The sequence below is a fragment of the Struthio camelus genome, chromosome 5, assembly GCF_040807025.1.
Source record: "Struthio camelus isolate bStrCam1 chromosome 5, bStrCam1.hap1, whole genome shotgun sequence".
NCBI lineage: Eukaryota > Metazoa > Chordata > Aves > Struthioniformes > Struthionidae > Struthio > Struthio camelus.
In genome coordinates, this window is record NC_090946.1 from 66,118,078 (window position 1) to 66,145,414 (window position 27,337).

A 27,337-nucleotide genomic window follows, 5' to 3' on the forward strand; every position below is an offset into this window, starting at 1 on the left:
AAATCCAACAACCTGAAAAACAAAAAGAAGGGATACCTATTGTTCTTGGAGGGTGCAGATTTCACATGCAACAAGAACTGTCGTGGGTGTTCGTTTCATGGTCTCGTAAACATTTTACCATCAATCAATATCATGCACAAAGCACTGCTCAGAGGATCAATCTACTTCCAGCTTTTTGCTACTATTAAATAGAAAATGCAACAGACATGGGGAGCTTTGATTTTTTACGAGTGGGCTTTTGCAATCCACATTTGTCTTCTGAGGCATGAATTTAAAGCAGATAGAAACTGGAGGCCATTTGAGAGTGCATTTGGGAGCACATTTTCATGTGCATATGGAAAGAGAAGGTGGAAACCTACAATGCAATCTGTATTCCTTGGTCTCATGGAAAAGTTCTTGTCATCTTAAAACAAATTCGTTCTCTCTGATCCTTGGGTGTAGAGCTCTCCAATGGCTTAACAATAGGGCAGGATGGAGAAGGATGGTATGTTATTTCTGAGTTTTGTTTTCTGGTATAAGTCCCTGGCTCTTGTGACCTCTGAAACAGCTTTAGCGGTAATAATCTCCCCAGCTTAATAGCAACAATGGGCAGCAGAGTTGCACATTAGAAGGAGTAAAATTCCACTGAACTTGTCCTAAAGAAGCGTTACAGTCACTTTCAAAAGGGATTTCTGTGGATTGCCCTGGTGGCTGCTGCATCTAAAAAGTAGACAGCTATTTTGTGAAGAGTATGGAAATGCCTGTGACTAAGAGAATGGTACATTTTGATACTTCCTCTCTCTTCCTTGCCAATGGAAATCAGTGATGAGATAGTCGTGGTTACTTCAACTTTGGAGGGCTTAGCAGTGGGGTGTAGTGTGATGTTATAGGTCATTATGAACTCATTGAACAAAAGATAGCAACCTGTTAAAATTTGCTTGTAGAGTCACAATAGCTGAGCAACAGACCTGACAAGTTCTGCTCTTTGCCTTCAAATGCTCTCAGCACCGCTTCAAGTTTCTTTCATAAAAAGCTGGGACCAATCATTGGTATTGGCAAACTGGTTGTATGGTAACCAGTTCTCCGGCTCTTGACCAGTCTTGCAGGCCTGCCTGCCTTCTGTTGAGGCATCTAACAGTTATCTAAAAATTTCAACATCTACTTTTAAGATATTTGTCTAGGTTCTTTCTGTGCTCAGCAAAAGAAAAGGGGAGCCCTAGAGGGCAAATCCATTTATAGGTGGCTATACTGGCTAGGGTACATCAAGTGACTGTCTTTCACAGTTGTCTACTGGTGGATACCCAGATGGCACATACACAAGGGTCCTTGTAGATGGCCAGTGTTGAGTGAGGTGTAGTCCACCCTAATCTCTTTTCTGAAAACATCCCTCACAACCATCCTACACCATGCTACACCATGCTGGGTGTGAGAAGATGAAGCAGGTGGAGTTTGACACCTTGACATTTACTGGAGCCCATTGCCCGGCCAGTCCCTGCAGCCAAGGGGATCGGGGGCTTCTGGTGTGTGGCCACTCCTGCAGTACCTGATTGGTAGTGGATGCTAATGGGCAGGCATTGTGCAGGGTTAGGGCGGGGAGAGAGGAGGAGGTGGCTTCCTCCTGACGCCATTTCCGAGGGGCTGGGATATATAAACGAGCCGGTTGCTGCAGTGCCCCAGCTAGGATCTTCAGCCAAGGCATTGGCATAGACACGCACAGAGCTGATCTCCACCAGCACCTCTCTCTTGGAACCCCCCACGCCAGGGCCAGACTCATCGTCTGCACCTGCCTCCCTCCCTCCACCCCCAGAGCAACCATGAGCGGCCCGGGACTGCTCGCCCTCCTGCTCCTGGCCGTGCCGGGTAAGTGGGGCTGGGGCTGGGGTCCGTCCCCCCACGCCCTCCGAGACCGCACAGCACCGCGGACACCGCCGGCCGGCTCAGCTCCCAACCCGCCGCGGCCGCTTCAGCACCGCGGACAGCGCCCGCCGCAAGGTCACTGCTGAGAGCGGCAGGGGACCGGCGCCACCAGCCCGGCCACTGCCCGCCGGGGCACCTGCCCCTCGCCTCGCCTCGCCTCGCCTCGCCTCGCCTCGCCTCCCCTTCCCTTCCCTTCCCTTCCCTTCCTTTCCCTTCCCGTCCCTTCCCTTCCCGTCCCTTCCCTTCCCGTCCCTTCCCTTCCCTTCCCTTCCCTTCCCTTCCCTTCCCTTCCCTTCCCTTCCCGTCCCTTCCCGTCCCTTCCCTTCCCTTCCCTTCCCTTCCCTTCCCTTCCCTTCCCTTCCCTTCCCTTCCCTTCCCTTCCCTTCCCTTCCCTTCCCTTCCCTTCCCTTCCCTTCCTTTCCCTTCCCTTCCCTTCCCTTCCCTTCCCTTCCCTTCCCTTCCCTTCCCTCTCTCAAAGGGGGACACGGAGCCCACATCCCCAGGGACCATTTCCATTAGGGCTGGACATCCCTCTTCTCTGTTCCCATTTTATCAGGGAGGGATTTCTCTGCTTGTCTCCTGGAGGAGGCCAAATAACAAGTTCTTTCCTTTTGCCCTCCCTACATTTTACAGCCATCTCCCTTCCAGTGACAAACAACATGAATAAAGGGGACACTAAGGTAAGGAGGAGCTGGTGGTGGATGTATAGGGGTGGGGGGGAAGTTGAGGGATGTGATGTTGAGCCTCCACCTAGCTGGCCTGGCTCTTGGCTGCTCATACTGAAAAGCTCCATAGGAAGTGACAGCTGAGGGGGGGATTTGCAAGAGATTTCCCTTCAGCAGGATCTGTTCTCTGCATCTCCCTCCTTGCCAAGATTTACCCTTTATGCATCCACTGTTGTGCACGCTACTCTGTGGCCAGGAGTGGAGTCCTTCAGGAATTCCCAGAGGTGCTAAACAAGCTTGTTCAGAGCATAGTGAGATTGGGGATGAAGATTGGGCATGACCCTCTCTAGTCCTCCTACTTTCAGCTTTTCTAAGCTTCCCACAGGAGGTGAGTCAGTCAGGGGAGAGGGAGGAAATGTGATTCAGGAAAGGGCACTGCTGGAAATGTGTGTGTTTTGGGGTGTATGTGTTACTTAAAAATGCATGTTCCTGAAAAATAGACACAAGCTACTCTCAGGTTGCTAATTTGTTCTCTGCTATCACTCATCCTGTCTCAATGGATTTTCGCAGTGCGTGACTTGGCTGACCTTTCCAGCCTTCTACTACAGGCTTCTGTGTATATGTCTGTGTATATCTCTGACATTCATAGCTGCTCTTCACAAGTGTGCACACACTCAACTGGCTTTTGGCAGCTAAAAGATTGGATAAGTGTGTTTGTCTGTGTTGATCTGTGACAGAAACCCCCTCCTGATACTGTAATGCCTATAGCCTTTCAGATGCGTCAATCTCTCTAGTGCCTAATTAAGACTTCTACAGAAATTACTGTCCGGAAAGCAAACACCAGCCCTCCTTTCCCTGCTTCTTGAACCTCTTTGTTGCCTGAAATTATCTAACCACAAAAGGCTTTTCCCCAGGCAGCAGTAGGGGAGGACACATTCATGTCACTCTCAGCACAGGCTCCATTGTATGCAGTGTCTCTGCTCATTGCTACCTAGAGGGTAAGTGCCTTGAGAAAGGCCTCCCCGTCTCTGTCAGACACACTTGGGCCTGGAGAGCTGTTGCTCTGTTACAGCTTTAGCCTGCTTAGCCCTGCTGGGGCTGAGCTGTGAGCACTCAGGCAGCATGGCAGCACTGGGTGGCTGCTTCAGGCTGTGGGGAGGCCAGTGGCTGGGTCACTTTACTGAAAAAGAGGGCTCAGGGCACCTGTCCCTTCAGATCGGTTGTGCTAGTGGAATGCTCTTTGGGCATCTGGTGGGAAAATCCATTAAGCTCACAACTTTCCTTGTGAGATCTTTTTCCCAAAATGCATAATTTGCAAGACATGGTACTTTCCAGCAAGCCACATTCAGCTTTTGCGGAAGCTGCTGCAACTCTGTGGAAATCCTTCCACCAAAGCTGGATCTTTCTCAAGCCTGTTTCCCCTCTGGGTCCTGCACTGGTCTAGTTCAGAGCAAAATCAAAGTACACCTTCCCTTTGAATGTTGCTGGAGCTAAAAGGAGCCCTTAGGGCTTTTCCACCTTCACCCTCCTCTGAGACATAGAGCATTTCAGTGAAGGAAATGGGACAGATCAGGGCAGGAAGCTCATCACATGGGTATGGCACAGCACTGCAGCTCTCCCTACCTACCATGCTGCTTTAGACATGCCTTGTGCCCTCAGCATTTGTGGATGGCTCAGGGCCATGGAATGGGAAGTCAGCACCTGCAGGCTGTTCTTAGGCAGCTAAACAGGCTTTCCTAATGCCAAGGGCTTTCCGCAGGAAGCCCGACCATAACCAAAGCACTTAAAACCTCTCTGGCATACACCCACTGTTGTTCTCCAGGGACATTATTTCCCATTTGTGAGCCTAGATTTCAGAAGGGCCTGGGCATGGTGGAGCTCAAACACGGTGAAGTGTATCCTTGTAAGGACACGATCCTCTGCAGATTTCTTTTCCATGCAGGGACAGTATGACCAGCTCTTATGGATCTAGTTACATGCTCATACTTAGATGATAGCTATGGCAGAATTCCAGTCTGAGTTTCTGCAGTGGCTTGATTACATTCGTTTGGAGAGGATCTCTTTCATTTCCTGGTTTAGGTTATTATTTCACGACCTTGTGAAGCCTCACTCTGCAAGATTTACTTTTATAAAAAGTCAAAGAGTGTGGTTGGAGTAACTGCACTATTCACTTCATTAATAGTTGCAAAGTTCGTCCATAGAGTTGACCATATTTCTGTGGTGACTGATGTGTTTCTCTGTGTACGGACAGCGTTAGGGGTTTCCAGAATGCTTGTCTGGAGTGTTTCTTCGTATCAGTTTCTTATTTCTTCATACTTGTGCTGAGAAAGTACTTACTTCTGAGGCTGCTTTGACTACTCCTGCGATAAGGGGTTCCAGAGTTTGGAAGAAGTGGAAGAGAAGTATCAGAATCTATGTTTTGTTCTGTTTAATGGGTGAGAGGTACTCTAAGTCATCTAAAATCAAACTTCATGGATTGTTCACGGTATAGGAAAATGATACAGAGGAAATTTCTCTGCTTTCATTTTGTCAGATCTTTCCTGTAACATTTTTAACCCAGTAGGCAATCTCCTCAAAATGCGTAAGTAGTTAAGAGGAAATAATTTAAGGGCTGTAATATGCAAAAGCAATGGCTGAAAGGAACTCCCTCCTTACACAGGGTGAAAAATTGCCCATTCTAGCTGATGAATGAATAGATCCAATTGCTTGAATGAGCAGCATTGTAGGTGACTGGAAATTGCTGACTTGTGTTTAATTTGTACTGCAGCTGCAGTGTTTTGCTCTCCCAAGAACGGCACCTTGTGAGAGGGCAGGACTCTTAAGGCTATCTGCAGAAATCATCAGAAGAAAGTAGTTCAGTAGTGAATTTTTTGCCTCCCAAGGCTTAATTTTTTTTTTTTTTTTAATTTAGCCTCGCTTTTTCAACAGACATTCTGAGCCCAGCAGGCTCAGACAGGCTTCTCTATAAATAACGATCCTTTTGAATTGGGCAGCCAGATTCCTGCACTATTAACCAGTGCCGGACTGCAAAAAATGCTGCTTTCTCTCACCTGTGTGACCATTTGGGTCTACCACGATCACACAGCAGGGGTCTTGCTGATGCGTCTTTGTGTGAAGAAGGTGTCTTCACCCCTGGCAAGGGTGCCACCTTGCCTTTGAGTCTGTGACTTTGATTTACCTACCACATCTGTATAGCATTAGACAATCGCTGAGGGATCAGTGGTGACGTAGTTGCATGGGCAACGAGTTAGGCCTGTAATCTCAGTGCAGGGTGACAAACTAAAAAATAAAATGGAGCCAGATCTTCTCATTTTACTTGAGGAAAAGAAATGCTGGAAAGGGCAGGCCTAGAGTTCATTGTGTCTGGGAAGCTGCCTCAAGCAGCAGCAGATGCTTCGGAGGAAAGTCTAGGAATTTCTTCACTTTCAGAAGTGAAAAGCTGCCTCTGCATACAGCTCTTCTGGGCTACAATAGATGGCTTGAACACTCAAGCACAAGGTTGACGACTTCTCCAGAATGTCCTTGCTTAGGGCTTGAGAGCACTATTTCTGGATAGTGTTTGAAAATATGATTTACCTCTCCTCACCCATCATGTCTGGCTGCAGTCTCTCTAGCATGCCCACTTGAGGCCTCAAATAACCGGCAGGGTTTCAGGGTCACCTTTTTAAGAGCTATAGTCACTTATTGCTCCCTACAGCCTCCTGCTGAGCCCTTTTATTAGCTGCAGATTGAGAAACATTGCCTTAAAAGAGGATAGTTCTGAATTCCCTGTGTATATTCCCAGTTTCGCTTTAATCTCTTGATGTGCACAGCCTTGGTGATGTCCTGCAGCAGTGAGTTCCTCAGCTGAACAGTGCATCATGCTGAAAGAGCCCTTTCCATTGCCACGTGTATTTCCTCACTTACCAGCTTTGTGAAGTACCTTCTGTTCCTGTGCTAGGTAACATGCAGAACCAAACATTCGACTCCAGTTAGACTGGAAAAGGAAGAGGACCTGTGCCATCATCTTCTCCGTTTTAGCCTTAGTAATAAATAGATTTAAGAAAAAAAGAAAAAGTAAAGTGTTTTAATCCGTATCTTTGTCTCTTTCTAGGTGATGAAGTGCATTGTAGAGGTCATCTCTGATACTTTATCCAAGCCAAACCCCCTGCCAATCAGTGAGGAATGCCTAGAAACCCTCAGAGGAGGTACAGAGGAGAGGATCTTTCAGATTGAATGCTGGGTATCAGTGAGAGCAGGTCTGGCAGGGACACAAGTCGGGGCTGAGCCTGCCCTGCTGTACCCAGTCTGATGCATGCTCTGGGCACTGGAAGGGCTCCCCGCCACAATTACCTTCCTCATGGCCACCCCACCAGGCTGTACCGGTGGGGTGAAGAAGCAGGAACAGAGCCGCTGCTCAGCCCAGACAATGCACCCTGCAGACAGGCCTGCGCTGCTGGCTCCACAGCTGTGGAAGGTACTGGTGACATGAAGCCTGGTCTTCATGGGAGCTCTTATGCTCTTACCTGCAGTTAAAAGATGTGGCAGCAAATCATCCAAGTGGAGAGAAAAGAGCAAAAAAAGGGGCAAGTGGGGTTTTGGGTTCTTCTGTTTTTTTCACCAGGTCTCCCCTGTTGCAGATGAACGAATCATTTCTATCCTTCGACACCAAAATTTACTGAAGGAGCTTCAGGAAATTGCTGTTCAAGGTATAGTTTCAACATAGTTATTTGGGAAGAGGGGGTTAGTCTATTGGGGCCCCTTGCACAGTTTTTTTCCTTTAATTCTACATTAGTTTGGGGTCATACAAATGCGTCCTAGGGAACGTACATAAACTGAGAATTTTACTCTAGATCCAGGATTGCCAGTAGAGAAGCTGGGGGAGTGGAGGAATTTTGCTTATAATAATTCCAATACATACCCAACGATTTAATCAGCTTCAGTGTAACTTATTGGCTGTGTAGAGTTTTCCTAGAGAGTATGCCTATTTTGGGGTGGGAGAACCCTAAAGGGAAACGCTGAAGCTTAATTCAACAAAAAACCACCAGCTCCTGAACTAGAATAAAAGACAAGAAAATCTTCCCTGTTTGTTTTGCTGGAGTCTAGAACTAGAAGTTGGTGGGGCAGAAGTGAAGTGCCACTGAGCCTGGAGTGGGATTTGCACCTACAAGCCCCCACCCAGGTCAAAGCTTCCTTGAGCTGATGGGGATTTTCCTGTTGACTTCCTTGGGTCAAGTTCAGGTTCCTTTGCTCTGGAGATGTGTGGGCCCCTCACTGCAAGGTAGTGTGGGAGTAGCAGTGGTTAGGAGCTGTGCAAAGGATGCAGAAAGGGGAAAAGGAGCTACCCCGAGGAGCCCAGATCTCCAGAGCTCATTAGTGGTTCCTAGGTGAGGCTAGTTCAAAGCTGGTGCAGGTCTTTCTGCCCTGCATGGTCAGTGAGGGCTGCAGCACAACTCTTTCCAGGCTGCAGGGAGAGCAGCTGTGGCTCTTCTTCATTCCTTTCACCTTGGAAGTCCCCAGCTGGTGGCTTTCCCTTGGCAGGGCATCACCGTGCCCTGCTCCTACATGGCATGGCAGCCAGGATGGCTTGGAGGCAGTGCCACCAGACAGATTTCAGAGCAGGCACACCATAGAGGCAACAAGGAAAAGGGAGACGGAAAATGCAGGAGGTACAGATTAGGAGAGAGGTAACAGCCCCATGCAGGTCCCAAAGCAAAAACTGGCCACTGGCCAAGTCCCATTGGTGGAGGGAACAGCAGGGCCATAACCCCAGACCAGCTCCATGAATGCTGTGAAAATCCAGAAGAGAGAAACCTGGGTCCATGCCCTGGGATCCCATTGCCCAGGCACCCTGGAGGAGGTAAGGGGGAGCTCTCGGCTAAATTAATCAGACATGCTGTGCCACATGCGGCAGTGAAGTCTATGTGATGAGGCTTGTTTAAGTGTAATAAAGGTGCATCTTGCTCACCTCTTTCCTTGCCTTGAGCCCATCACACCATCCTGTCCTGGGTAACACGATCTCTGATCTACAGATCGAGTTACCAGTATATACCTATAGATCAGTGATTGTCCTGTAGCCTAAAAGAAAAACAAAATTTTCAGATGTTTTCCTTGGTCTCCTCTGTGTTGGCTACAGCTGAGCTAAGTCAAGCTGGGAGAGCCCACACACCATTCAGCTTTGCTCCTTGCAGGGCTAGAGAGGACTGGGCTGGCAATGCTGGTTCTCTCCTTTGAATTAAGATGCAAGTCAGGTGTGAGTTGGGTTACACCAACCCAAAAGTTGGTGTATTCTTGCCCTTGGTTTCGGGAAACCTTGGTTTCCAGCTCCCTTCGGGATAGGGCTGCCTGACACCAGCTGGTTGCCAGGACAGCTACAGCAGGGGCCCTGAGAGCCCCTGCTCTGATCTGGAGCTTGTGGTGCCATCAGCCTCAGACCTGCAGTCCCCCTTCCTTCGTATCCTCTAGACAACACTTTCTCCAGATTGCTGGGTTTTTAGCGCTGGGTCCATAATCCTGGGTAGGGTTTGGGACCTCTGGACCCTGCATTATCCACAGAGTGGGAATGAATGCTGCTTCTCCTTCCCAAAGGGAGGGGGGAGCCCACACTTCTCTGGGAAGCAGGTAAGAAAGCAGCACAGCCCTGGGAGAAGGACCCCAATCACCAAGTAGCAACACACATGGGCTCTGATTGCTCATCTCAACAGAGATACGGGGGCAGCGTCTGGAAGGCTGCTGTTCAGCACCTCTTAATGCCTAGCTCTCCATTAATATTGCCCTTTTCCTAGCCACCCTGCTTGTCTATGTAGAGATCTTCTTCTTTCCTAAAAATGATGTTTTTGACAGCAGCATTGTTTTTCCAGTTGATTCACATATTCTCTAATCTCACTTTTCCTTCTAGTTACCCATTAACAGATTTGCACACTGCAGAAAATGTACATATAATTAAAAAGGACATAGAACTATTCTCCTCTCTCCACTTTCTAAAACACAGCAGGGAATGTTGCTTTCTCCTCTTTACTTGACACAGGTGCCAATGAGAGGACTCAGCAACAGAAGAAAAGCAGTGGTTTCGAAGATGAACTTTCCGAAGTCCTTGAAAGTCAGACTGACAAGAACAAGCAAAGAGGTCAGTGTCAGCCTAACCCTCAGAAAATCCAAGTCAGGCTGTAAACAAGGATGTTCTTTCTAACAGCCTTGATACGTCCATCTGCTTTTCATTTAGGCCTTTCTTTCAATGCTGTTGCTGACACACGCTAGCAACCTTGTGTTTGCTTTGGTCTTATTTACCAGCTTAAAAAGCATGTAATTTCTGAGCTATAGCAACTGGTGATGTCCAAGTTACAAAACCGATACAGATCTTCCACCCTGCTGCTAACACCATCACTCATTTTTAATGTTTAAAACGAGTCACAGCTAGGGAAATCCTGTACTGAAATACCTGATGGTATACCCAAGAGCAGTCGGGGTCTGCTCCTACCACTCTTGTTTCCAGGCATCCGAGACACTAGGTTATGGGTCTCTGAAGTGAAGTTGGAACTTGGGATTCACACACACACACACACACACACACACACACACACACACACACTCAGAGAATACGTGCATCCTAAAAAGACCACATTCAGCTGTGATTTCCCCTTGTCACCACATTTCTGCTGCCAGGCTAGAGACAGGTGGTGTAACGGAAAGGAGAGTTCAGCCTGTTCCCTGGTTCAGTCTGTTCCCTTTTCTGTGTCAGGAAGAGATGATGGCATTGTGGGATGAGATGGTTTCCAGCACAGCAACAGCATCCCTGGCAGAGAGGCCTCCTAGCAGGCCCTGGCTCCAGGTGGAAGGAGCTTGTGCATGTTAGCTGAGCTACAGCATCACATACAGCATCACGACTTCAGCCCAAAGCTGCCTGATGAGGAACCGATGAGGAATAATATTTCCCATGGTTACAGCTGCCGCAGCAGCCAACATAGGAAAAAGCAAGAGGCAAGGACAGGGAGCTTTCCTTCGGCCAGCTCCGGCTCTCCCTCCTGCTGGGGCCAGTTGAGCCCCTGACCTCTTGCTCCCATTGGTGCGGAGACGGCACAAAGACGAAGCACGGGCACCGTGTCCCTCCAGGCCCAGAGGCAGCAATGTGTTGCTCCCTGGGCAGCCCTCAGCCAGTGCAGTAACACGGCTCTGCCAAGGATTCGCAGTCACACGCAGCGCCCTGCCCTCCTCTCCATGTGTCGCCTCACCCAAACCGCTCCCCAGCCCTGCTGCGGTCTGCTATCTCCTTTTCCTTGTGCCTGTTTTTTGCTCCTTTCCTTTCCCACTGCTCTTGGCCTCTCTCCCCGCACTGTTTCTTTTTTAAAGTGATTTCAATGACTAATTATGTTAAAAGAGTTCACCCTCCTTGCTGAACAAGAGCAAATATGCAGAGTCCATTAAGCTCTTCCTAATTGCTGTTCACTAGTTGTTTAGCAAAAACAGAGCTGGCCCCACCTCCCTCTGGCTCTCCTAGAAATAATGCTTGGCTCCCTCTTCAAAATGTTGTGAGAATTAACGATGTAATGTTAGTGCAGTACTTCAAGTGCATAGAGAGCTACGTAAGTGCCATACCTAAATCCTTCCACTTTATATGTGATCTGGTTTCCTGTGGGGAAAGAGTGCGTTACTGGCATCTAGATAGATGGCAATGTGGATTCTGTTTCAGCAAAGCACTTCAGCATATGTTTAACTTCAACTTTGTATGTCTGTTCAGGAGGGTAGACATCAGTGAGTGCACTGATTTGCCTAAATGCAAGCATATGTTTAAGTGACTTGCTAAAAGAGAGGAATGGATCCATGGGTGGGTTCAGCAGATTGCTCAGTAAGAAGCACAAAGGCTTCCCTGTTTGTGCAATGAGCTCTGAGGAGAAGTGTTGGTTCTTGCTCCTCACTCTGCAGATGAGGCACAGGAGCGCCCTGAAGAGGAGCAGCCCACAGTGTCCCTGGCTGAGCTAGAAGCAGAGAAAATCCAGCAAAATGAGAGAGAAGATTCAAGAGAGGAGGAGAAAAACAGCCTAGAGGAGAGGGAGCCCAGGCCACGGGAAGCTCATCCTGGTGAGAAGGAGGATCGGCAGGAAGCAGAGAGCAATGAGATCGGAGGCGCAGAGGGTGCCCAGAGAGAAGAGGCTTTGGACAATCACATCAGTGAAGACTTTGGCGAGGATGAGCAGACGCAGCGAGAGGAGGAAGAGGAGCATCCCAGGGGCACTGGTGACAGCCTGGAGCTCGAAGAGGAGAGAGAGCAGGTGTCCAGGCAGGGCTGGAAGGAGAGAAAGGAAGCAGGGGGGCGTACAGAGCGGGAGGATGAGCAAGGAGACGCTCCCGTGGAGGAGGACCCTACTGAAGCAGAGAGGTCACTTGATTTGGCTGAGGAGGACATGGATGCTGAGGTGATGCAAGGAGAGGACAGTACGTATCTCAGATGACTGCATTGGTACCTACCCATGCTGAGAGCCGAGAGCCCTGAGACAGACCGATAAGAGGCTTTAAAGCCTAAAAATTCCAATAGGCGCCAACAGGGTTTACAAAAATACTCCCACTGTCAGTCACCCAGACCCCCCCTCCACTTCCCTCAAGCACCTGTCTGTGCAGGCACATACACACCTGGGTAACACAGGCCCTGCAGTTGCCTCACTCTCTGCTCTCCAATTCCAGTTTTCATAGCACTCTAGGATGATTCATTTCTGGTTCTTGAACTTCCTAGGTATTTTTTGACTGCTGTCTCTAGTCTCTCTTACTGACATAAGACCGATTATTTCTGAAATCTTGGCAATATGTCACATCCTGCTGTAAGTCAGGAACTCCACTGTGAATCACATTAGTTTCCTCTGTAATAAAGACCTAAGGCTTGGTTCAAAGGTGGCATCTAACCAGGTTACAGCTTGTTCTCAGTGTTGCCTTTGATGCTTTTTCAGATAATGAAGAAGCTTTGGGATTTGGCAAAGATGGGCAGAGCTCAGAGGAGGAGGAAGAGCAACCCCACACACTGAAAGGAGGAAGGCATCACCTAGAGGATGAAGCGATGCAAGTGGAAGAGGATGCCTTCCAGCCCAGGGACATCAAAAGTGAGGAAATGGAGGAGGATTCCTCCAGGGAATGGGAAGACTCCAAGAGATGGAATAAAATGGATGAGCTGGCCAAGCAGTTGACGTCAAAGAAGCGCATGGAGGAAAATGACAGTGGGGAAGACCCAGATAGGTCCATGAAAATGGCCTTCAGGTCCCACAAGTATGACTTCGGGAGTCCAGAGGAAGAGGTGAGAAGGTCATGGAAGCGTCACTCAAAGGAGGACAGCAGTGAAGGAGGCTTTCCGCTTGCTGCCATGCCCGACGAAAAGAAGGATGAGGAAGGCAGTGCTAACAGAAGAACAGAGGTTGGTGAACATAGCCTTAATAATAAACCCTGTCCAGTTATTACTAGGGAATCCAGATTATGCTTGGAGATGTAGGATGGTACCTTGCTGTTATGCAGCCATCGTTAGTCTGTGAGACTTTGATGGAGATGCCCTATGACCTTCTAAGTATTCACACTCAGATATTATTGAGGTTGGCACCTTTGTTGTTTTCCATATTTTAGTAACTAATGCAAAAACCTTCTCCTCCCCAAAGAATTTAAAAAAATGTGGCAGGACCCTCCAGCTGGCCTGTGCTGGACATGGTAACCAGAGCTTCATCAGTAGCCTAGGGGGAGGTTCCTGTGCCCTAAAGTCCATTCAGGTCAAAGGAAAGACTTTCTCTGGCTCAAGTATGGAGTGAGTAGTGTTACACCTCCTATGGAGGCAAACCAGAGGTATAGGAGTGGGCAAGAAAGCTGGGGCATTGGAAAGGAAATGGTTTAAAGAGGTATGACTACATCTAAGCCAGGCTTCCAAAATCAGACATGGTTCCCTAATGCCTCAAGGGATGCTATGCAGTAACTCATCATGTCCCTTGGCAGCCAGCTAAGCTGGGGTAGCTCTAGTTTTATCAGACTCACCAACTGTGTGACCATCCAGGCCGTGCATGGAGCTTGAGCATCTCACAGCTGTATTTTGGACAATGGTCCTGGGGGGTTACCTGACTACCTCCATAGCTACCTCAGAGGAGAGGTGGCTTTAGACTTTGATGAGGCACAGCTCGAGGCACTGACATTTATTTGAGATCAGCTGGGATAGAGAAGTGGGCTGGACAGACAGGCCCGGGGCAAGCTGCGCACAGCTGCCTGGGAGTGGGCTGGGGCAGGGTGTGAGCTGAGCTCTGCGTGTGGCAACTCTCCTGCCTCCAGGACACTGAAATATAGCCCAAAGGGCAATAAACACGTAGCTCATCGGCATCCTCAGCTGTGAGGGCATCTCTAGTTCATGGCTGAAAGCAAAGTCAAGAGCAGAGTGTGTCTTGTCTGTCCATGGCAGTGCCTCCAAGCAGGGAGGCAGCAGGCACCTGCTGAAGGTATGGGCAAGTGATGAAGTGCGCCTGCCCCATCTGCCTCCTTGCCGTCCTCTGATCCCGTCCCAGATCTCTCCCCTGAAAAGACTGTTTCCCCACTCACCTTCATCATGCTTGCCGAAAAGCGAAGGGGGAGTTACGAGGTGCAGACGGCAACGAGCACCTGCCCCAGCCGTCCCCAGGAGAATCGGGCTGCGGAGCAGAGATGTCTCAAACACCTCTGTGCTTGCTTGTGTGGGGGAGAGCTGGCAAGCAACGGGGTTGCTGTGCTACCCAACCCCGTCACCTTCTCCTCCTCCTTCTGCTTCTATTTAGGGCCTTGCCCATGCGTTTTTGTCTTGGTCTGTCGATCTGGAGCCGTAGCTCTGTCACTAGCCGGCAAGGCAGGCTGGTGCACTAATACCAGCCTGTCTGCGGTCAACCAGAGCTAGCAATCAGGAGAGATTTATTGCTGTGTAACTCTGGGTGGCTGCAGTTTGGCACGTCACAGGCAGAGGTAGCCACTCACCTCCTGAGCGATAAACCAGCGCGGCAAGGGGCTGGTGGAGGCGGAGCGTGGAACGAGCCACCAATCCTCCCTGCAGCCCCAGGCAGCAAAACAGCCACCCCCAGCATGGCTTCAACCATGGCAGTTGGCTCAGCCTGAGAAAGGGAAGGCAGTTGCTGAATCTCTAAAATTGCTGTGTTTACAGTAGCAGCCAGTTTTTTTTTTTTCTTTTAACTAGCTCAGGGCTTCTGGGAGATGGGGAGGAGGCCTTAGTAACTGCCCCTGGGTGGCAGGCGGTGAGGGAAGGGGAGCCGCAGGCTCCAGCCCCGTGGGAAGAGCAGCTCCGTGTTGTCCTGGCCGCACAGCTTGGCTGCAGGGAGACTTTTGGATGGCTGAGCCAAGGGTCAGGGGAGAGGGAAGGTTATTTTTTATTTTTTATAGCTCAGAAACAAGAAGAAAGGCTTTTTCTACGTACCTCATGTTTTTTCAAGCCGACCGCATGAACTGCAAGTCAGTGGCTCTGCATGGGCTGGTGGTCGGCGGCGGCTGCTAGCGTGGCCCCCTCGCGTGCGAGGTGCTGCCCCCGTAGCGCTGCCGGCAAGGGAAGAGGCTCTTGGGGCCGACAGGCCTAAGCCCGACCCCGCAGAGCTGGTGTTGCGCTGTAGCCAAGCACAGGACATGCAGCAAGCGTGAGCCGGGGTAGCTGTGAGTGCCGGCCAAGGCGAGCCTGGCAGCGGGAAAGGGGTTGTGGCGCCAGAGCCGAGCTCAGGTGGAGCCGTGTGGTGAGGGCGGCTCAGTCTGCTCGCAGGTGCTAAGTAACACAGCCTCAGGCCGCAGCCGGAGAGACACGAGGGCCGCTTCGGAAAGGTCGCTGCGGGATGAGCAACACCATCTTTTAAATCGATGGCTTCCTCGGTTGCTGTTTTTCCCACCGGAGAAGCCCCTTCTCCGTAGCCTCCGGGCAGCGGAGCGGCGGGAGGAGCGGCCGCGCGGGCGCCACGGCCCCCTGCGGAGCGGGCGCCTGCCGCCGTCACCGCGGGCGCGACCCACCGGCGCCGGTCCCAGCCCCAGCCCCAGCCCGTGACCCCGCTCTGATCCGCCGGCGCGTCGACGCGCCGCTCGTTGCGGCCCGCCTGCCGCCAGCAAACGGGGAGCGGGCGGCTGGTGCCGCTGCCGGCCGTGTTCGGCCGGAGCCCGGGGAGGGCGCGCTGCCCCCGGGCCAGCGCACCTCGGGGGGCTGCGCAGCGCGGCGGGGGCTCGTGCCCCCGCCTGGCCTCGTGCAGCCGTCGGGCCCCGGGGGCTCAGCGGCGCTGGCTGCCGCTGCTGGGCGGCAGCCGGATTTCCGAGCGCAGCCGCCGCTGGGGAGGCGGCACCGGCTGCTCTTGCAGTGCTTCATCGCTGGGGAATGAGCGCCGACTCCTTTATGCAGTCTTTGAGGCTACAGTTCAGCGCCAGGGTGAGAGAAGCAGAGATCGTGTAGAGGGATATTAAGAACAGCTGGCTAGTTTTTGTGTTTTCTGCACAGCACGCCTCTGAGCTGCAAGAGCCGAAATTCCTCCGGGGCAGCTGCGATGTCTCGAGGTGTGGAGGGCTGCCCCAGGGCCCCCCGCCACCGCTCTGCGGACGTCGCTGGGACCCTGTGGTGCGGGCGCTGGGGGCTGCGGCGTGCCTCAGCCAAACGCTTTAGACTCGCAGCGGGGAAGGAGAGAGAAACCTGGCGGGAGGCTCTCCCAGCTAGATTTTTTGGCAGTGATAGCCAAAAATAACTTCCCGTACGGGAACTGGGGTGAGGGTGTTAGTTGTGGTTCTTGCAAAAAGCCCTATCACCGGCTGCAGTGATTTAACACCCCGTGCCCTAAGACCAGGATCAACTAATGCCTGCGGGGAGACAGCACGTGTCCCAGAGGGGCTCAAAACCAAAGTGGACCCAAGGGACAGGGTGAGGCCCATCCGCGCTCATGCCATTGCCGGGCCAGCCAGCCTGGCGCAAGGTTTCCATAGCTCCCTCCCACCTCCACATCGGCTGCGGGACTCGTTCCCCTTCGGCCCGAGGGCTGGCTGGGCTGACCTGTGTCTCGGTGGCTTTCGTTGTAGGACCAAGAGCTGGAGAGCCTGGCTGCCATCGAAGCAGAGCTGGAGAAAGTCGCCCACAAGCTGCACGAACTGAGGCGGGGCTGAAGGCTCCCCAGCTCTCCGCGGGCACAAAAGCCAGAGCCGCGCTCATCCCTTCACACTGCATTTTCATTTACTGATTTAAACCAGATGCTGACGGAGCAGAAGCATCTTGTCTAGGAAGCCCGTCTCCCCAGAGCCAGGCCTGCCGTCCTCGCAGTAGTGTCGTGCCCATCTCCGCTTCTTTGATTTCATGCTCCTCTGTCCACTACGGATTCGCACCTGTACCCTTGGATGACTGTAGCTGAGAAGTATGACTTACACGTGTATTTTCTCTTTTTTTCTCTCTTTTTTTTAAAAAGACAAGACAGCTTTCTAGAATGTTCTCCTTCCACCGGTAGTTTCACTGGATAAAACTGCAATAACTTGTTATCTTTTGATTAAAAGCTGAGAACTCTGACTGTAATATATTCTATATAAAAAAAAAAAAAATTATCTAAGGAAAAATAAAACTGCAGTGGGTTCCTTCCCTTGTTTTTCCAGCTTTAGTCTCAATCATCTGCACGCTCTAAGATTTGTACAGTCTCAGGCAGAGAGGAGGGGGAAATGGAGGTCTATTGTTAACACATTTTAGCGGAGTTTCCCTCCTTGTGCGCGCTGCTGACAGTATTAAACACTAAGCCCCCAAATTAAGGACGTCTCCGCAAGGCCCAGAGCATGGCTGCCCTGTCCCTGCCAGTTCAGAAAACACAGCCATGCTCAGAAACCAAACCCCCCAGTACGGACAAGCAGGCCTATTGCTATATTGTGCAGCCCAGCTCAAAGCCAGACATCCCACTTGTTTCCCTAAGTCATGGATCAAGTCCAGGATGCATAGACTAACGCCAGGTTAGCCAGAGAGAAGGCAGTTTAGAAGTGTATGCACTGGGGCAGTGCTTGATAAAATGAAGCTGTTTGGGTAAAAGGAGTGAGTTAAGAAAAAAAAAATCTAATAAATAGCCTAGTGATAAAGAAAACAACCGTTACATCTTCCACCAAAGGTAAAGCCCAGTCTCGAGGCGCTGTCCCGCGTTCTCATGCAAGGAGCCTCCATGGGCTGCCATCGCGGGAACGCTGCAGCGGCTCCTGCCCGCTTTGGGCTCCAGGGCAAATGCCAGCCCGAGGACTGGGTCGCTTCTGGGCCGTACCTGAGGGGAAGTTTGCCCCTGAAAGTCTCCAAACAGTGATCATAATGTTTTATGCTCTATGCGTATACCAGTGAGAGGAAGAGAGGCCGTCACCCTCCAGGCAGCAGCTTGCCCCCACGCAGCCTGAAGCTGAGCTGTCCCACGTCGTCTGCCGCGTGCAAGCACGGCTGCGAGACAATCGACCCCTCCAGCCTGGAGAAGGTGACGACGACGCTGCGGAGGTCGCGCTGGGGCTCTGCGCGCCAGCGGCTGGGGGGGCTCCAGCTGCTCCATCCCGCTGCTCCTGCAGAAAAGGGCCAGGCCCCTGCGCGTGCCGGCACGCAGCCGCCCGTGCCGTCACCTTTGTGATAGCTGGGTGCCCAAGTCAGGGAGCTCACTGACGCTGGTTTTAGCAAGAAGCTCCAGCTCACCTGGCATTGCAAGACGATGGCTCGAGCAGCGTTTGCCCACGGCCGGTGCAGCCTAGGCGAAGCAGGCGCTGGCTGCCATGGAGCTAGGACTGCCCCGCAGCTGAAACATGGCCTAGCCAACCCGAGCCTGGCCCTTGAATGGAAGAAAACGTGAATGTTTTCCAAAGAGATGGCAATACGCTTATAATTAGCGGTGCCAGTTAAGCTGCCAGCCTTGAAACTCAACATATTCCTTTATTGTGTTAAAAGGGTTAGCACCGCTGGCCCAGACAGCAAACTGCACTGAGGCTGGCCGCGCGGTTCTCCCCGGGGCAGGCGGTGCTGGGCATTGCACTGCCCACAGCAGTGCTCCTCAGCCCTCAGGCAAGCTTCTCCTGGGAGCGCTGGGGGCAGCCAACGAGACACGAAGCGCTCCTCGCCCTCGTCTCGCCTGAGTGCCGGGCAGCCGTACGGCGGCGGCGAGGCGCAGAGCGCTGCCTGGAGGCTGCCCGGGTGCCCAACGCAAGCGGGGCTGCAGGTGGGCATAGAGGACACAAGCAGAGATCGTGCTTTCATTAACCTCATAGAAACGCACTTAGGAACAGAAATGAAATTAAAGCTGTTCCACAAAAACTATACTAAAATTTCACTGTTATTAGAGAATTAATGCAGCTGTAGAAGTCTCATTTTAAGTACTGTTCTTCATTTAAATTTTTTATTTTTTGTTGTTGTTGCAGGGAGAGTCTCTGTCTGCAGCAGACCTCTTGCAAATTCAGGTCTACATGTGATGAGTTCAAAGAAACCCTCAAAAACCCCAAGCAACCCACAATAGAAATGTGGTTATTTCCAAAGAAATTAGACAAATCTTTCCATGAAGGACGCTTGTAGCAGATAGAACTAGTTTATTGCTGCTACAATATCAACAAAATGAAAAATACGTTACTAGACAGACCTGCTAAAAACATTGTCTTAACTGGATAAAGCTCAGCCATTGAATTGCATCTTTCCCTTTATTTGAAGAAAGTCCTAGGTCAGCAGAGGAAACGGGAGAGAACGCTGGGCTTAGGAGGTTATGCAGCCCTTTGGTTACGTGCTCAGCAAGCAGTAACTGCTTCACAGCATCTCAAACCTTCCCGGCGGTTGGGCTTGTCCTTGGAGACCACGCACAGCCCTGCTGCACCTGCTGTGTTTACGTGAAGGTCTCTGCAGAACATGCTTGCTGCTTAGCAAAATTTAATAGCGCTAGCTATGTCTCCTTTCTGCAGTAGCCAAAATATGGTCCTAATTACTCAAAACCTAGCAGGATTTTTAATCAAGCCAAGAATTCCCCATCCAGGATGATGAAGGAAGAATTAGCCTAAAGCACCTTGTTAGTAATAAACTCTTAAACGCAGCAATAGCATGTAAAGGCTGAACCCCAATGATGTTTCGCTACTTCATACGGTAAGATATAAACAGCCTACCTCCCACTACTCTTAGAGGAAAAAACAAAAAACCAGACCAAACCAGCCTCGATCATCAGTAGTGCTGATATAAGGTCCAAAGTGACTAGCTGCAAACAACTGAACTGGGGAAGGATGTGAAAAGCAAATTCATGAAAATGGGCTTCCCATAATGAGCTGCCTACCTCTGCCCTAGTCACTCACAAAGAGAAAGCAGAGTAAAACATGTTGTAAGGCATTTATTTTCATTATGTGTTGGAAAGAGACAATTCAGTCTTCGGAACAATTACAGAGAGAATGCCACAATACCTACTGCATATTGCTTTACTGCTGAAACCAAAATATTATCCATCACGGTGTTTAGCAAATGAAGGGGGCGGGGGGAAGAGAATATATTACCATTGAAATCAATGCTGTTAGGTGAAAGCGCCATCTTCATTGTCAGATCTGATCAGTCATGCAACTGAAGATGCCAAAAAGCAACTACTTTTGGTTTTTACAGTAAGCCATGATTTTTTTTTTTAAGGTTTATATAATTCTATACAAATTAAGTACAAAATCGGAATTATTTCTAAAATCATTGTGAACAGGGCTGAAGCAAATCACAAGATACACTTGTTAACACTGCACAGCTGGATTTGAACACAGACATTGATGAACTCATGAAACCTAGCGCAGACAAAAATGTTCCCCAAGTTTTAACCATGCTTAAGTGGAGAGCGAACATGGCGGGCGAAGAAGAATATCCAAATATGAAGGGCTCGTTTTCTCAGAACTGCTGGGATCCCAAGGTATTATTATTATTTCACTTTAAGAATGACTGCATTTTAACATGTGGTTCCCACAAGGGTATACACAAGCCATATCAAATACTGAATTAGAAATAAATAATAAAAGGTACATCTAATACATCTTTTATTTATTTATTTTTTTACAGCACTGACTTTACAAGAGGATAAACAACTCATTTATAGGGGCTGCTAACATCTGAAACAAAGAAGTCACTATTATATACTCAACATATACTCAACCTTTTAATAACTTTATATATGTATATACGACTTTTCACACAAAAAAGTTAAAATAATTTATACCTAAAAACTACTGTGTAAAGAACGAAAGAGGAAATAAAAAGATGGGTTTCCTTAAAAAGGATGGAAGAGGAAGACCTGATTTTCATGAACTGTCCACTAGCTGTTTCAGCTGTTTCTGCAGTTCCAGGAGCTATCAACCAACACTTCACAGCATTATCAGGAGCCCTCCACAAATCCATGGCACACTGGGCAAGGCTACCTTCAAAGGAGCTCACGCGGCCCACGGGCCTCTGCTCAGCGTCAGCCCCAGGAGGTGAGAGGGGGAGAGAGAGAAAAATATCTCCCCAGGTAGTTACAAAGAAATGCGGAGTGAAATCCTGGCCCACTAGTACCAGAATACCCACTGGCTTCAATAAGGCCAGGATTTTACTCCCAACCCCTCCCTTCTCTCCTTGCCCTCTGTCTGCACCACACACATAGCACATTTTCTTACAGTGATTTTTTTTCTTCCATAGGAAAACTGCACCACCAGCAGGGATTGACCCAGTCACCTGCACGTTGCACACATACGAGAGCAGCTCAGAGCCTCTGCTCACCACAGATGCTATCGTGCTTGCGTCGCTGAGGAACCATTCACATGTTTTCATTTACACCTGGATCCTCTAAAATAGCAACAAACTAATACATTCTGTGACCATGTAAACATGGCAGAATCGATGGAGGATCTCAAGCCCATCCCGTCACAAGCTCAAGTTTTCATGGCCTGGATCCACACAGAGTGAACAGGGAAAGGAAAGGCAGTGAAGATGTGGAAAGTACTTTTCTGGAGGTTACATTCCTCTGAAATAGATATTAAAGCAACATTACAAGTAAAATCAGCAATGTGACCTGCAACAGTGTGTCTGTTTATCTATGAAAGCAAGAGAAGATTATATTAAAGGAAATATCTTAAATCTACACAAAGCATTTTCACATACTCCTAATTACAAAACACACAGTTGCAACACCATGAAGTAATTCTATACTGAATACAAAAATCAATACATCTGTTACTAAAAAGGAGAGAAGGAAAGAAAATAAGCAGGGTAATGCAAGCGAATTCCTGCAAGTATGCACATGGGGGTGACAGTTACAAACTCAAAATAGAGTCTGTTCACTAAAAGAAACAAAACCCAAGACTTTCTGCACAGCTGTGGAAGGCAAGGCTGCAAGCTACTGTGAAAAAGCCTGACTCACTTGTCACTGCCGCCACGCAAAGACTTTGGGAAATCAGCGTTAGTTGAAGAACTGGTAAGCCTGGACAGATTTTGCGGGGATGGAAACCTTAGAGGCCCTTTTCCTTTGTTTTGCTTTTTTTTCCCAGTCACTCCGCTGGCCACGTTTATTCTGTTGCCTTCTGACTGTATCCTGCCACTTTTATTGAAGTACTGCTCCGACTGATCGTTCCCTGGCTGGATACAGCTCGTAGTTACCTGGAGAATTTGGGGCCTTATCCTGAGGAATCCTCATTACCTTCAACTCCTCCAGAAGCCTCAGGGTTGGGTTCTTAATTTGTATTCATCTATTATGAAAGCAAATTAAACTGGTGGCTTTTCATCCATGCAACCTGCTGCAGACCCCCTACTTACAAACACTCAAGCATTTCAAATGGGAATTTTTAGGTGATTTTGTCATTCAGGTTCCAGCAGACTGAATAAAAATCAGAAAAATAATGCATCCTGGCTACCAGCCAGCCCGCTCAACTGGCACCTGCAGCACAGAGGTTCTGAATGCCCAGGCCTGTGGTTAACCAAAGGCAAAGCAGCACTGGCCAAGCGGATGTCCTATTACAAAAATCACAAGTGTCAACACTGATTATCACAGTTAGATTGCACTTCTGTCGTTGGTTTTTATGTAATGATCCAACTGTTCTGGTACAGCCATTACAAACCAAAGCATAACATGCCAAAGTCAGCTAGAGTGGGTGGATGATGGTGATGGTTCTACATCACAGGCAATAATAATACCATACAAGTTCTCTTCAACAGGGAAAAAACTACGGAAACCAATTATATAATTAGGGTGGAAGTCATAGTCAAATCTTCTCCACCATACTGATACAAAACTTGGAGAAATTCCAGTCAAGCTAATGGTGTTCCTGCGGATTTGTAACAGTGAAGCAGAACAGAATCTGATCTCTAAGCTAACTGGTGACCATATGATTTTAAAATAATTGCTCCAATCAACACAGCAATAGTAGCTATGTCTCTGAAATCACAGCAAAACCTTTTCTACCCCCCAATAACAGAATTCAAATAGCGAACATGGAAAATCTCACTCAGGCTGCCTGCAAAATTTTAAGAGCAAGAGTATTCTGGGAAGGTCGAATATTACTAGGCGTTATTACTCTCACAAAAAAAAATATGCTACAGAATATCAGCCCGTTTACTGAGAAGCTTATCGTAAATCAAAACTATCCTGAACTTATCGAATGAGGCAGCAACTCAGAAAAGCACTTTAGCACATGCCTAGTATTATGCGCATGCTTGAATGTTTTGCAATTAAGTAATTGTACGTCTGGATACTTGGTAATTTAAAGCTTTGGCTTTAAAAAGTTGGTCTCCCAATTTGCCCATGTGATTTAGCAACATTCTACTATATGAGCCATAACAATTTTTGCAAGGAAATAAAGTACTACAGCAATTGCATGGTAATTTATGTGAAAACTCTATTGTAATGCCACATCGCAACAGGTATCTGCATATTTGCACCTGGTAAATTAAAGTGATATCAACATATTTGATAAATAAAAATAAATTACAGAGTATGGGAAAAACACGTCACTGATCACATCAACGACCTAAACTTGTTTTCTAGTTACTGCCAAGGTCTGGAGTAATATTTAAATATAATATTTCTGTAAGCCTTCAGAGAATTATAAAATAAACTTTTAACAATCATTTGTAAACAAGTTTAAAATGCACAATTATATTTCAGTAGTTTATTTTGGAGAAATAAAGCAGTGCAAAATAGGCCAACCAAAATTCAGAAGGCAGCCAGGAAAATAAAAATCTTATTTGATGTTCTAGCTAGGAAACAGCATACAGACATTTCAATTGGATCCAACACTCAAGATTCATGTAAACATACTTAGTTTGAAAGGTTTTTAGTTACTAACCCAGTTTTAACATCATTGCTTCTTCCCCACCACCCAATTAAAAAAAAAGAAAAAAGCCATTGTAATAAAGGGAGCAAAAGGCAAGTCTACAAACACTCCACCAGCTGGTTACAAGGAAGTACCATACAAAAATATGCACCGGCAAGCTCCTTCCTGAGGGTATCTTCTGTTACACATGTAACATAAAAAGACTTTTTTTCTTACACAAACAAAAACAAACCCAAAAATGTAGATGTCAATTTCATTTCAGTCATGGCTTTAGGAAAGGTTTGGTCTATCGCAAATACTTTTATAAACCCTTAACTATGTACAACTGACTCACTCACACCGCTACCATCCGAGACCTGCAAGCTGCAGTCAACATGGGATTCAGCAGCCTCGAAGCGTACAAGGGTTGTGAAGAGTGCCCAACTCGCAACTCATCTGTGCACAGCCTAGGAACTTGGCTGTATTTCTGTGCACCCTGCAATTCAACAAATACCAGACTCACGAGGTCCTTCCAGTCCTTATAGAAATATCTACATTTAAAGTTAATAACCCTTCTAGAGGTGGAATAATCCTCTGTTGTATAAATCACGCTCAACAATTCAATCTCAGCTATAGAGAATTCCCTAGAACGGCACTTTGGGAAAAAATCCAATATCTCCTAAAGGAAAATCATCATTTACACAAAGTAATTGCTACAGAAACACTCTTAGAAATGTCTTCCCCTACAGGACTGGTACCATCAAGCAGGATGGTGACATCCTTTTCACATTTTGTTTTACTCCTTTCTCCTTGGTCTACCTGGGCTCTAATCTCTAGGTCCTTTCCTTTTGAGTAGCTATCTAATACATGATACTAACAAAACTGGTATCAAATGCTGCAGTGATGAGTGCTTTATAAACACCTGGGATAGAAAGATGGAAATTCCCATATCTGTAAGCTAAGAGCTTAACTAAGGAAGTTTTCTTAACATCAACTCCTTAAACGAATTTTAGGGCTTATATGAAGAAGCAAAGGCCGTAAAGTGTACCAAAATAGTGTCTACGTTCCCAGCACTGACAGACTCAGTTACTTCCAGTTTAGTGTTCAGAATTGGAAAAAGTTGCAGGAATTCTCAGCAGCAGAAGATGCTGCCATGCTTGAAGATGCAATAGAAAATGAACACTGTAGGTTTACTGTATATCTCAAGAGCAATATACAATTTGGCTGTGCTATAGTTTACAAATGATATAGCGCACTGTTGTAAATTACCATACAGCTTCATCTGACAGCTTGCAACCCAATAATGAGGTCTCTACGCTAGAACTGTCATGTACTGCTACCTCATACAAAGCCTCACTCCAGGCAATTCTGCCCCTATTTAGTCTCCAAAAGAAAAAAAAACACGTACAGAGCCATGGATCTGTGAAAGGCAGTAACTGTTACTCCTTAGGATCTGCAGACCAGACGTACTGCTCTAGGGAAAAGATGTGGCTGTTTGCCAGCCCCCTCATGGAGCTGTCCCAGACTCTTCAGAAGTGCAATGGAGGAAGAATTACATTCTCTGCTAAGAGATGAACTGAAGCCACTAACTCTTCATGGATTTCACCGCTAGCAGAGGATCGAAAGGATGATGTTTCATCTACCAAATCACTCATCCTGACTAGCTGCACTCTTTTTGCAGACTTGAGTCTGTCTGGATCAGATATGTGTCACTACTGGTAAGTGTAGCTAGAAGCTGCTTTCAACTGAAGCAACGAGGCCAGGGGGAAAACTGCAAAGCTGGAACCAGGGCCATTGCCTCAGTCCTTCACTCTGAACCACCAGTCTGCTCTGTCGCACTCACAGCAAGCTAACTGTGAACATCGTGACTTGTCCATGTTTCAACAGATTTGGTTTGGTGATACTGAAGTTGCCTTAGCTTTCTTTTGCAAGGGTCTAGCTGGAAGGAGGTAACAGGGAGCAAAATCTCTAGCACTGTTACATTCATACACTCTATTTCAACATTATCTTCTTGATACCATGAGGTCCGATTTTAAAATGCTGGTCACCAGTGATTACAAAGAACAATAGAAATGAAAAAGCAACCCTCCCACAATGAAAGGACTAGTGTTAAAACCCATTTGTGTGTAAACTCACTACAGATTTGCAACTGGAATCTGATGAAATGCATCTGGATCACCTTCTCACCCTCCTCCTTTCAGTCCATTTTATCAGCAAATCACGTTAAATCAAATGGAAGGTTTGTTTTGCTTTTTTGTGTTTTGCTTTGTTTTTCATTTTTCACAAGCATATTATTACAGCCTGATCTGGTTCTGGGACCACAATTTGTATCCCTGCGGCTTTTCCTTAGTCCATGGCATTGGCAAGTTATTGAGAAGATGCTTTCGTTGCCAACGTAGCGACGCAGTGCTGCTGGAAGCTGGGGGACACTGCTGAGTTGCAGCCTAGTCTCTGGTGTTGCAGTTTTACTGAGCTGTTGGTCTCGCTTTCCACAATCCAGGAGGAGTCTTTTCCCATGACGCTGAGACAGCCTGTGCTAGCGCAGCATATCCGCTCGTCCATGATCCCGCCGGTCTGCTCAGCCAGGAGCTTGCTGTGGTTTAGCTGGGTCACCTCAGGTGCCTGACCCTGCAGGACAGCAGCTATATGGTTCAGGAGATCTGTGAAGAATTCAGATACACCCTCATACCCTGAGAAGGGGGAGGAAAAAAGGAGGAGAGAAAAAAAAGATAATTAAGTAATTTCTCTAAGCTCTTTCAATAGCCTTTTTTACTGATTTATTTTTTGGGCTCTCCTTGCCGCCCGAGTGATAGCAATAAGGCTTCTTTTTCATGACATCACTTTGACTGACTGCACAAGCAGGTTCGTATACAGAGGAACAGAGCCCTGCATTAAAAAATTAAGTTTATTGTTGTTTAAAAAGTTCAATAGAAAAATTATGTCACCTTTCAGATTTTCTGTTTCTTTTTCCTCCCAAGTGTGTGTGTGTGTGTGTGTGTGTGTGTGTGTGTGTGTGTGTGTGTGTGTGTGCGCGCGCGCGCGTATCTGTGCATATTTTATCTCTTTCTAAGTCCAGGTTCTTCCCTAGGTCACACACTCTGTGGTATAACGTTGTTCTTTTCCATCCTATTTCCAGGTTTTACTGTGGAAATTAGCTCTAATGCGCAGGTTCCCTGAGGGTATGGACCCTCTCTAAAGTTTCGCCAGGAATACCCTCAATTAGGGAAACCTCAAAGTGCAATGGGCTGGCCTTATATTCTGCAGAAAAGGCAGGCTTCCACTACACAAGCACTTTAATGCTTGTCTAATCGAACCGAACTCAGCACTTAAAACATATTCCCCACTATAAGCACTGTCCGGAAAAACGCTTGAGGGACTGAAAACCCAAATTAATGGTACAGTATTTGGTAGAAAAACTAATCTTTGATTTCAGTACTGAAATCACCTGCTTGCATGGCTCTGTTAAGAGATTCCAGACAATTTGCACTGCACATTTTAACCATATCTCGATTTCTTAGTTAAAACAGTTGGTCAGACACTAGGAGACAGCGAGTTTTCAGTAACATGAAGGCCAGCAG

The 27,337-nt window shown here is 48.0% G+C and overlaps 2 protein-coding genes across 3 annotated transcripts in view; one reads left to right on the top strand and one right to left on the bottom strand.

Annotated features, from left to right (window-relative positions):
* The first annotated feature begins 1,617 nt into the window (after positions 1–1,617).
* Positions 1,618–17,112, top strand: CHGA (chromogranin A). The gene is made up of 8 exons (XM_009689765.2): positions 1,618–1,839; positions 2,530–2,576; positions 6,655–6,748; positions 7,181–7,249; positions 9,568–9,666; positions 11,460–11,969; positions 12,476–12,933; positions 16,566–17,112. The coding sequence occupies exons 1-8, from the start codon at positions 1,794–1,796 to the stop codon at positions 16,647–16,649; spliced, it is 1,407 nt and encodes a 468-aa protein (XP_009688060.2). The 5' UTR covers positions 1,618–1,793; the 3' UTR covers positions 16,650–17,112.
* Positions 17,113–19,820: 2,708 nt separating this feature from the next.
* ITPK1 (inositol-tetrakisphosphate 1-kinase) overlaps positions 19,821–27,337 on the bottom strand; it is a 160,893-nt gene continuing 153,376 nt past the window's right edge. For both annotated transcript variants that reach the window (XM_068946871.1, XM_068946872.1), the window contains one exon: positions 19,821–26,449. In XM_068946871.1, coding sequence (XP_068802972.1) covers positions 26,127–26,449 — 323 coding nt within the window. In that variant the 3' untranslated portion in view covers positions 19,821–26,126. The remainder of the gene's footprint in view (positions 26,450–27,337) is intronic.